Source organism: Gossypium hirsutum, chromosome A05, assembly GCF_007990345.1.
Source record: "Gossypium hirsutum isolate 1008001.06 chromosome A05, Gossypium_hirsutum_v2.1, whole genome shotgun sequence".
NCBI classification, from domain to species: Eukaryota; Viridiplantae; Streptophyta; class Magnoliopsida; order Malvales; family Malvaceae; genus Gossypium; species Gossypium hirsutum.
The window spans coordinates 104057775-104070385 of record NC_053428.1 but is presented as its reverse complement, the minus strand read 5'-3'; the positions used below and the strand labels follow the sequence as shown (position 1 = coordinate 104070385).

Below are 12611 nucleotides of genomic sequence, written 5' to 3'. Positions count from 1 at the left end.
TAAATAAAAAAGACTAAATCGTAAAAGATGTAAAACTTAATCACTATTGAATTTTATTAGTTAAATGGCTCGATCAATAAATATGCAAGGGTTTATGATGAAATTTGAACATAATTAAGTATATTGGATGGTTAGGGAAGATTTTTAGTTGAAATTAAATTAAATAAAGTAATTAAAAATATAAAAATGAAAACCATCATCTTCCACATAGCATTTTTACCATTGAAATAAGAGAAACAAAAGCTTGAGGAGCCATTGTTGATAGCTTAAGGTTCAACCAACATTAGATATATGCATATCAGGTTGTTGACTTAGGCGAAAAATGGTTGTGGAATAGTCTTTGGTATTTAAAGTGTTATTGTTTTGTTAGGTAAGTTCATATGACTTACATGATTTCAAATTCATTGTTAAATTATGTTAATTATTTATATATATAAATTAATGTAAGTTGGAATTAGACTATTCGGTAATGAAATTAGGTTGAATTGATTTGTTGAGATAATTTCGATGGACCTAGTAAAAGTCTATATACGAGATCACAGATTAATTCCCAACTGGACCAAGCTCCAGCATTTGTTACAGACTCGGATATACATGTGACACAGGTTTAGCCTAGACTGGTAATCTATTTTCGTTTTAAAGGTTTAGCCTAGATCGATAACCTTACATGTATTTATAGCCCTGGCCAAGCTATTTTTTGTGTTGTCAAAGTTTAGCCCGGACGAGTAACGTGACACATATATCTCTATATTTGATTAGCTTGGATGAGCACCAAATGTTCTTTGTACTCGTATATTGAGTTTCTTTTACGAAGTTCCATTGGTAATTCAAGGGATAAATAGTATGACTTTGTGATGTTAATGTGGATGAAATATGAACTTTGAATATCTATATCTACAGTACTTATTGACCTGGAATTGTTGAACTATGTCATGATGGGGAAAATATTTTGAATAGTTATTTGCATTTAACTATTAAATGAGTAAGGTAAGTTATTGAATTGAATTGTATGAACTTACTAAGTATTTTATGTACTTACTTTTTTATTATGTTCTGTAGATTTTAGACATTCTGAATGTGTTAATCAAATCAACAGGAGCTCACACCTACTATCTTTTGACTCGATAGATTTTTGAAGTTTGAAAATGTGGTTACTTGTGGCATGTATATAGGATGTCTACTTTGCAAATTAATGATCATGTTTTAGTACTTTGGTTATGAATAAGATTATAGTTATCCTTGATATATTAAGTGCTTGGTACCTAATTGACATTTAGTAAGTTGATGATGTTAGCCAATATTTGAATGACATTATGTGTAAGTTTAAGTAATAGCATGTCTTGATATTGGATGTTGGTAATTGTTAATGTTTAGAGTGAATGACTTTAATGGTATAAAATGGTTAAGGCATGGTTTAGTAAGGTATGCTTAAATTGTGAAAATATATTCTTATGTTTTGGGTCACTTATTGAACTTTGCTTATTGATATCTTAGTTAAAGTAATGATGATTGTATAAGTATGATTAGGCATGAAAAATCTTGGTATGATTGGTTGATGTTTCGTGATTGAATTGTGGTGTCAAATGAGGCATATTGGTTAAGCTTAGATTGAATGTTAAATTAGTATGTTTTGACATGTTTTAGTGAGGATTGAATTGGTATAAATAGATGTAAATGGTATATCTTGATTTCTAAGAAAGAATGGATGACGTTGCTTGAGTTTGAAGGTGTTTTGGGTACACACAGCCTATGACACGGTCTGTCACACGACCATGTGCCCCCACACATGGTCTATAACACGGCTGTGCGCTATATTTAATTTTTGGTGATTTTAGGTCCATAGGGAACCAGTTGGTTACATGGTCTGGAGACACGATCATGTGTCTCCTCCTACACAGTCTAAGCTCTATTACACGGTTTGGCCGTGCGGCCATGTCCATGCACGACACGATCTCTGACCTGTCACACGACTTGGTCACATAGTTGTGTGACCCATATTTTCACTATCTACCTATAGTTTGTAAAAGCATCAGCTTAATCCAGAATTGTTCTTGGTTTATTTTAAATGTTCCGTAAGCTCGAAATAGGTCCCGATATTAATTGAGTAGCATGGAAATGATCTTTTTGTCTATGTTTGATTGATTGTGAATAGTGTTGTTACCTTTTATAATGGTAATATCCTGTAACTCTGGTGCAGCGACTGGACCGGGTATGGGGTGTTACACTCTAAGTTAGAGGGAGACTTATTTTCTTATTGTTGGCTTTTTTCTAATCATTAGCTAAAATGTGTTGTTTTTAAAAATGTCAAAAGGAGAGATTGTTGGAACTTTAACTATCTATGTTTCAGCTACTACATGCCATGTTAGAACATCACTTGATTTTATTTATGCAGGTTATTTATTTGAAGAGAAATGAAGTATTTTTTTAATGGGCAGCAACTTTTATCCTTATTCTTTAAAGTCTTTGATTTAGGATTACTTGGAGCCAATTTTGATTTGAATTTGCTTGGAGTTTAAGGCTTTGTTTCGAAAGTCGAAATGGAGATTTTGTGTGGATAATTCTTTTATTTTAAATTTTTATTTACCACCTTAGTTACTTGGAGAAGGTGTCGATCTCATACTATAAATAAGCTATTAGTTTTATGTGTAACTTTAATAGGCAGAAGGAAGATCAATTTATATATAATCAACTTTTGTTCTGGTATGTCCATCAAGTAACCAAATAAATGAAGAAGAATGAAAACTAAATCTCATAATTACTTCAAGTTGAGCCATCTAATTTGAGTCTTCAATTTGCCCATATATTTGTACTAAAATCTTACCATATACCTATTTCTACATTCAACCAGACCAAATCAACTAGCAGCACCCTCTATCTCTTTTTGTCGAGGGAAAAGTTAAATTGTTAACCGAATACATACCCTTACTATCTAATTCCCAATAAATTCCATCCCAAACCCTATCATTCACCCTCATCCCGTTCAATTTACAACGTGGTAAATTTAATAAACCATCCTCCCATTTAAATAAACTATACTTAAAGTTTACACTTTCTAAGAAGTCTAATTATTTTGAGATTTATAGTTTTCTTTTCAATAATGTATTTTCAAAACCAAAATTAAATACTCGCAACGAGTGCAAAATAATTTATCATTGCACCCAACACTTTTAAGCGTTTTCAAGCTTTTCATATCCTTCACCTAACAACGTTAATTCTAAGCCTATGGATACAGTTATTTCTAGCTCTAGCTACGAAGTACTTGGTCTTTCTATTCTCATCCTTCACGCACTTGGACCTCCCTTTTTATCTCCAAATGGACACTATATCATTACGCAATCCATGGCTATTTAGTACACTCCCTCTTCTCCAATGTCCTTCCTCGCCTAAGTCCCTTTCATTTCCCAAATCATTTAAGACTTCAATTAATTAAATTATAAGCACATGCATTAGAGGTATGGAAGCATAGGTTTCTGTTATATCTACGGATGTGTAAGTAACATTGTTAGAAAAACCGAAAAAGCTAATTTATTTCAATTCATAAGAAAGGGTGTCCATTGCCTAGTTGAAAAAAATTGGTCTTTGGCTCTTTATTTGATAGTGACACCAAGAATAGATAATTCCTCACAATTAGCGTGCCTTCCCATTTTTCCAATTTATTAATAATACGATGAACTATAAGTCTTTCTGATCAAATTAAAAGCTGGTTCATTTTAATTTATGAAAACAATTCTCATATTGGGTCTTCATCACGCAGCAGATAGCCAAGAATAGATGCAGAACTTTATATATATATGTCTAGGAGTTCATCACCTTTGGTGTGCCTCTTCATTTTTCTATTTCATCGCAAACTCTTCTTCCACCATGGCTTCCAAAAACCAGGTGCATCATCATTTCACTTGTTTGGCCTTACTAATCTTCATATTGGGTGTATGTGAAGCCACATCCCGCACTGCTCTGGAAGATGCATCCATGTACGAGAGGCATCAACAATGGATGGTCCAATTCGGACGAGTTTACAAGGACAACAACGAGAGGCAAAAGCGTTTCCAGATTTTCAAACAAAATGTGGCACGCATAGACTCTTTCAATGCTGCCAACAACAAGCCGTACAAGCTCGGTGTGAACCAATTTGCAGATCTAACCAACCAAGAGTTCACTGCTTCTCGAAATGGGTTCAAGGGCCATATGTGTTCCAACACGGCTACCACTTTCAAATACGAGAACGCCACCGCATTGCCTTCTACCGTGGATTGGAGAAAGAAAGGAGCTGTTACACCTATCAAGGACCAAGGCCAATGCGGTCTGCTCTAATTTCTTGTTCTGAGAAACATTACTAAAATATTACTATGCTTTCTTCTTTGTATGTGTTGTGTTCTAAATATGTGTGTCTCGATCATGTGATGCTGAAATATAGGATGCTGTTGGGCGTTCTCGGCCGTGGCAGCCATGGAAGGGGTTACTAAATTGACAACAGGAAAGTTAATTTCGTTGTCCGAGCAGGAACTGGTGGACTGTGACACCAAGGGTGAGGATCAAGGCTGCGAAGGTGGTCTAATGGACGATGCATTCCAATTCATCGAGAAGAACAAAGGCCTAACAACCGAATCCATTTACCCCTACAAGGGAGTTGATGGCACATGCAATACCAACGAAGAAGCCAACCATGCGGCTAAGATAAATGGGTTTGAAGATGTGCCTTCCAATAGTGAAGATGCATTGCAGAAGGCCGTTGCCAACCAACCTGTTTCTGTTGCCATCGATGCCGGGGGCATCGACTTCCAGTTCTACTCGGGTGGTGTGTTTACGGGAAGTTGTGGCACCGCTCTGGACCACGGAGTGACGGCTGTTGGATATGGAGAGGATGGTGGGACTAAGTATTGGTTGGTGAAGAACTCTTGGGGCAGTAGCTGGGGTGAAGAAGGCTACATTAGGATGCAAAGAGATGTGGATGCAAAGGAAGGCCTTTGTGGCATTGCAATGCAAGCATCCTACCCTACTGCATAAACATAACTTAAACCATAGTTGCCTTTTCTATATATTCTTATATTATGAATTTTATACATGCTACTCTACGTGAATGTAGTATGAACAATATAAACTAACACTTTGAGTGGCATACCCCATTGTCTATATATACATATGCTACTCCATATGAACAATGTAAACAAGGCACATACATATTTAGGAGAACCCCAATGTCTCTTTCAAATGATTATATGAAATGAAATACAAGAGACAATAAACCCTAGTGTATACTAGGGCATGACGTTGCCCCCTTAGTTCTACTTTAAGTAGAACTTGTATTTTCTATTAAAATATTATTATTTAATTAGACATTATTCAAACAAAAATCTTGTACTATTTCACTATAAATAGGAATTATGAGTTAACCTGCTGACATACACTTTTTGAGCATCGGTATTCTATCGAAAAATAGTGACAATTTATTTTAAGAATAAATTCAATTTTCACAAGAATATTCATAGTTACCGGTCTATATAGAGATTTAAATTTCCTACTGAAAGTAAAACAAATTTTTCATTCTATGCACTTATTAGATTGCCTTCGCACAAAGCAAAAATATAATTTTGGTTGTAGTTTATTATATATATCATAAGGGCTCAATTTTAAGAAAAAGCTTCTGATATGCATAAAAATACTATTTTCTAAAGTGATTTTATTAACAAAAATAAGTTCCTTTCACGAACAGATTAGTGCTCTCTATCTGTTATACATAAAACAATAACTAAGTCCCCAATTTGTAGGCATTATTCAACTTTTATAATTGAGTTAGTATGATTGCCTTGAAACATTGAAATCGGACCCCAATAAGATATCTTCTTCACTTTAACTTCTTCGATGTGGTATTTCTTCACAAAAAAAAAATTTTAATTATACTAGGACTCCTTTAAAATAATCTGGCTTTACCAATTTTCTTCGTCAATCGTAATCTCAAAAAATTATGTTTAATATCCTTAGAAAGATGCATGAAGATAATCAAGATAATCAAGTCAAAATATGCCAATAAAATAGATAAGTTACACTACATCTAGTTGCAGAGTGAGTCGCAACTAATGGTATAATTGACAACACTAGCAACAATTTTTTTTTTGCACTACAAAATTGATGATAGCAATTAAACGTAAGCTATTATTTTAAATAGACATAATAACAAATTTAGTTCTTAATATTTACTCATTTTGTAACATTGACCCTAATTTTTTGAAGACCACTTTGGCCCTCAACTTTCAAATTTTATTCAAATTACTCATTTTTTTATTGAAAAACTCACCAAACTGTTAAAATTTTAATGGTATTGATATGGTAACCTACATAGGAGCCTACATATACTTCATTGCTAACGAGGATAATTTTTCAGAAAAAATTAGGAACCCTTTTTTTTTTAAAAAATCATCAAATTTTAAATTATTATTATTTGAATTTTTTATGAAATAAATATGCACTACCACATAAGTTACAACATTAATGATGTTGGGACTTTAATTATCAAAAATGTGTTTTTTTTTTCAAAATGTCAAAGAGAGAGATTGTTAGAACTTTAACTATATGTGTTTTAGCAGCTACATGCCATGTTAGAACATTACATGGAGCAAGAAGTTGGAATAGAGAAAGTGTAGAGTTTTGGTTGGCACTTGTGACTTGTATATTATTATTACGAATCGAATCAACAAATGATCATTGTATTGTGCTCCATTTGATTCTATTTATGCAGGTTATTTATTTTTATCCTTTAATAGAATTTGAAGAGAGATGAACTATTTTTTTAATGGACAACAAATTTTATCCTTATTTTTTAAAGTCTTTGACTTAGTATTACTCGGAGCCAACGTTGATTTGAATTTGCTTGGAATTTAAGGCTTTGCTTCGAAAGTTAAAATAGAGATTTTTTGTGGATAATTCTTTTATTTTAAATGTTTGTTTATCTCTTTAGTTACTTGGAGATGGTGTTAATTTCATACTATAAATATTATGTGTAACTTTAATAGATTAGAAGGATGATCAATTTATATATAATCAATTTTTGTTCTAGTATGTCCATCAAGTAATCAAATAAATGAAAAAGAATGATTTAATTTAATATTAAATTAAATATCTAAATTACTCTAAGTTGAGTCGACTTAATTTTTCCCATATATTTGGGCTAAAATATTACCGTATGGCAAATCATACTAGCAGCATCCCCTCTCTGTTTTTGCCAAGGGAAAAGTTTTGGGAAGAAAAAGGCAAATAGAATCAATGAAATGGAATCAAATTGAGGGATGATCGCGACACCTTGTTATAACATTAGATGGGACAATCTCAACTCACTGTGTTGTAGCTACACAAAAACACATAGATTTTTAGATCTCTTAATGGCATAATTAAATTCAATCAATGTTGATTTGGTTGTCAAAAAGGTAAAGTTTGTTGAGTTGATTTGCAACTTGGAGAAGACAACTTGGTAAGGGAAGGATAACTAGCAGCAAATGTTTAAATTTTAGATGAGAAGGTGACTGATGGCTACGGCATTTTACATTGTTGATTTGGTTTTCAAAGAATGCATATTTTCTTTTTCTTGATGCCCCGTGTTGGTGATCATGGTGCGGGTTTAGTTTGTTATTTTTACAACGGTGCTATTTGGTTGGAATTTGTTTCAGATTTAATATCTTATTCCTTGGTTGTGCACTTTCATTGATCATTCTTTATGTATCCTTTGTGATTTGAGATGTTTCGTTGACTAATTGACGAATAAACATACATGTTTATAGCCCAAGCTAATAGGAGGAGTTTTTAAACATGATATTTTGTGATGAATTCTCCTAGGGGGAGTTCTTTATTTTGAAGTCAATTTCACAGGAGGAAACTCTTTGGCATTTTTTCCCAAAAGGGGGAGAAGATTAGCAGTAAATGAGCTTTGGCTCATGCTAAGTTGTTGATGGTGGTTGATGATAATGCTTATTTAAACTTGATTTCGATTTTTTTTCGAAAATGCTTTCTTAAGTTTTCAATTTTATACTCCATGCTTATATTACATTTGAACTCCTTGGAAGATAATTTGATTTGATAATGTCAAAAGGGCGGTTCTAGTATGATGTTGTGTGTAACAGCTCGTTTTTCAGTGGTACCAAAAATAGTGATTTTGAAATCACAATTCCAACGAGTGAGTCCATAAATATTGTTATTTAATATTTATGAGTCAAATATAGTATTATATTGAATTTTTATCTAGTAATTTTTGCTAAATGAACGATTAGTCAAGTAGAAGTGGTTGTCTCTAAAGTCAAGTAGTTTTGGAAAATAAGGTATCGAGACATCATTTCTGTGAACCGAGCCCGTAAATATTTAAAAATAATTACGACGTTACTAAATAGGTATATTGAAGTTTGATCCAGAAATTTTAACATTTATATAGTTAATTAAATGAAAAGGACTAAATCGTAAAAGACGCAAAAACTTAATCACTATTGAATTTTATTAATTAAATGGCTCAATCAATAAATTTGTAGGGGTTTATGATGTAATATGACCATAATTAAGTACATTGGACGGTTGGGGGAGATTTTTAGTTGAAATTAAATTAAATAAAGTAATTAAAAATATAAAAATGAACACCATCATCATCCACTTAGCATTTTTACCACTGAAATAAGAGAAACAGTAATAGCCCGTTTTCAGTAAAATCAGAACAGTGATTTCAGGACCACAAATCTGAGCCCGTAAGAAAAATTATTTTAATATTATTGCATGGTCTGCATTACGATAGGAATATCGTATGAAAATTTTGTTAAGAAAATTTTACCGATTACATGTTTAATTGATAAAAGGACCAAATTGCATGAAATGAAAAAGTTGAGTTCTAGTAGCTATAAGTATCAAATAGCTATGGAATTCAAAATTAGAGGTCCTTATATGGTAAATTACCATTAAGAGGAGTTAGTAGATAAGTATGCTTAGTCATCCATGGAAAATTAATTAAAGATGAATGAAAAGATGATAAATAATAAAATAACATAAAATATCATCATTTATCATCTTTCTTAAAATCAAAAGACATTGAAACCCTAGTTTTAAGCTTAAAGATAGACAAGCTTACTTTGGCTCAATTAGGTGAGTATTCAAGTCGCGTTTTAGTAATTTTTATGTTTCCGATATCATAATAGCTTAATTTAGCTATCTCGGGGATTAATTTACAAAGTTATCAAAGTACTAGGGTTTTACCACGGATGAATATAGTTGAACTATGAAGTTTTATGGTAGAAAAAGAAAGGTTGTTGATAGATCAACAACTTTTGTAAAGGGAATTTTGATAAAATTATGATTTAGGGACTAATTTGAAAAGTTGTAAAATTCATGGAAAAATTCTAAATTTTATGAAATATATGGGCTTCTATTGTGACATGTAAAAATTGGTTAGGCTTAGAATAAGGATTAAATTGCATGAATTTTATTTTTCGAACCTAGGGATGAAATTGGAATTAATTAAAAGTATAGGGGAAAATGGTAATTTTGTGTAAGATGTGAAATGGACTGAATTGAATATGAATTGTATTTAGTTTATGTTAAATTCATTCGTATAGGTTTGGATAGATCAAAAACGGAGTTAGATTGTGGAAAAGAAAAAGTGTAGGATTAGTAGATTTTGCGTACACGAACAATTATCGAGGTAAGTTCGTGTAACAAAATTGTGTATATTTATATGTTTGAATTTAATGTTGCATATGTGAATTTTATAAATGTCATATGTATGAAATTGATTGCATATCCAATAATTCCCGACAAATAATAAGTCTCGTTTGGATAAATGAGATTCGATGGATACAGGGTTCTCGAATTGGTTATGGTCCTGCATATGTTACGGACACACCATTGCTCAAAAGAGCATCCCGTTATTAGCTCTCATGAGCATCCCAATATATGGCCCTCTCGAGCTTCCCATTATATGGTTCTTGCGAGCTTCCCGTTAATAGCTTTTTGGAGCATCCTGATTGGTTGTGATTCTGCATGTGTTGTAGGCACACCATGGCTCTTATGACTGTCCTGATATATCGCTCTTCGTGAGCTTCCCGATTAAAGGCTCTTTGTGATCATCTTGATTAATGGCTCTCTGAAGTTTCCTGATATGGCTCGCTTGAACTTCCCGATATATGGCTATCCGGAGCTTTCCGATTACTGGCTCTTCAGAGCTACCCATTATTGGCTGGCATGAGCTTCCTGTTATATTGCCTGGATAAGCTTCCTGTTACATGGCTTACATGAACTACCTATTATATGGCTCGAGAGAGGACCTCCCAATTATGTGCTCTAATGAGCACCCCCGAATATGAATTGATAGATTTTAGATTCGTACACTTCATGTGTACTACCCTTGTATCCATCGATATTTTAAATGATTCAACGGGTAAAGTTTTGATATGAGATGATATGAATTCGAGATGAATTACTATGAGAAATACTTGAAATACAAAGATATGATATGTACATGTTCATGGACACTTGAAATGATAAATACATGTATGTGGAAATTGAATATTGATGAGCTCATTCATGTTTCTTGGAATTTATGTGAACTACATTACTAACATGTTTGATAAGGATATGTGTTTAGGCAAATGGCCAAATTAGTTTGAGTTTGTTTATTTGCTTACCTTAAATGTGAATTAAATGGTAAGTTAATTTCCTGTTATACGGACTTACTAAGCATTTTATGCTTACTCTGTTTTATTTTCCTTATTTTATAGTACTCGGAAGCTCGTGAAGGTTGGAGGTTGGTCGGAGCATCATCACACTATCCCTCGGCTCATCTCGGTATAAATAGTAAACTTATTTTGGTTATAATGGCATGTATAGGTTAAATTAGCAAAAATGTTGGCACGTAAATGTTTGATTGAAAATAGCCATTTGAATGGCTTATGTTTGATATGTTTTGATATATATATATAAGTGGATTTATCATGTTAGAAGTATTGAGCTTGATTTTGCATATATGCATTTGGTTATTTAGTAAATATGAACACTTAGTAGACATGATAATAAATTTTCAATTGAGGTGCCTAAGAGCACATTAGTTGTGTGTGGTAATATGTTATGTTTAAGGTATGATTTTGGCTTGATTTGAATGTCTTGAGCTAGTTGGTGAATGTGTTTAAGTGTTAATGTAGATGGAAGACAAATTGGGTGAGAAATGTGGCCTTAGAAATGGCTTATTTTCATCCACACGGGCAGAGACACAGACGTGTGTCTCAGCCATGTATGACAGACGACCTGACACATGGGCTTGTGTTTTGGTCGTGTGTCCCCTACATCTTAAAAATTTCAAAACAAAATGCTCAAAATTGATCACATGGCCTGGCACACGGGCGTGTGGCTTGGCTGTGTGACCCCTGCACCTAAACATGGCCTAGCACACGGGCGTGTGACTTGGCCATGTGACCCAAGTCAAAGAGTTACACTGGTATAGACACGGGCTGGGACACAGCCGTGTGCCCCATTTTGAATTCCCACACAGCCTAAGACACGGGCATGTCTCTTGGTTGTGTGAGCCACACGGCCTAACCACATGGGAATGTACTCTGCACCTAAGTAAAATTTTGAAATTTCACGAAAAAATCTCTGAGTTCCCGATTTAGTCCCGACTTGATTCGAAGGTGTATTTTGAGCCTCGTGGGTTTATATAAGGAACTTTATGAATAATATATGACATGAATATTAAATAATATGAAATGTTTGTACTTGACCTGTTTATTCCAGTAATGCTCCATAACCCTATTCCGGTGACAGATACAGGTTAGGGGTGTTACAGAAACAAAAGCTTAAGGAGCCATTGTTGATAGCTTAAGGTTCAACCAACATTAGATTTATGCATATCAAGTTGTCGACTTAGGCAAAAAATGAAAAATTGTCAAATAGCCTTTGGTATTTACAGTGTTACCATTTTGTCAAGTAAGTTCATATGACTTACATGATTTCAAATTCGTTGTTAAATTATGTTAATTATTTATACATATAAACCAATGTAAGTTGGAATCAAACTATTTAGTAATGAAATTAGGTTGAATTGATTTGTTGAGATAATTTTGATGGACTAGTAAAAGTCTCATATATGAGATTACAGATTGATTCCCGACTGGACCGAGCTCTAGCATTTGTTGCAAACTCAAATATACATGTGACACAGGTTTAGCCTGGACTGATAATCTATTATCGTTTTAAAGGTTTAGCCTAGACCGATAATCTATTATTGTGTTGTCAAAGGTTTAGCCCGGGCGAGTAACAAAACACATATATTTTTGTATTTGATTAGCTCGGACAAGCATTAGATGTTATTTGCACTCGTATATTGAGTTTCTTTTATGAAGTTCCATCTGTAATTCAAAGGATAAATAGTATGAGTTTATGATGTTAATTTGGATGAAATATGAACTTTGAATATCTGTATGTACATTACTTATTGACCTCGAATTGTTGAACTATGTCATGATAGGAAAATATTTTGAATACCTATTTGCATTTAACTATTAAATGAGTAAGGTAATTTATTTAATTGAATTGTATGAACTTACTAAGTATTTTATATACTTACTTTTTTTATTATGTTCTGTAGATTTTGGACA

General features: G+C 33.1%; 1 protein-coding gene across 1 annotated transcript; it reads left to right on the top strand.

The window, feature by feature from the left end:
• Positions 1 to 3846: 3846 nt before the first annotated feature.
• Positions 3847 to 5184, top strand: LOC107961439 (senescence-specific cysteine protease SAG39). Its single transcript, XM_016897573.2, has 2 exons — positions 3847 to 4300; positions 4415 to 5184. The coding sequence occupies exons 1-2, from the start codon at positions 3862 to 3864 to the stop codon at positions 5002 to 5004; spliced, it is 1029 nt and encodes a 342-aa protein (XP_016753062.2). The 5' UTR covers positions 3847 to 3861; the 3' UTR covers positions 5005 to 5184.
• The last annotated feature ends 7427 nt before the right edge of the window (positions 5185 to 12611 follow it).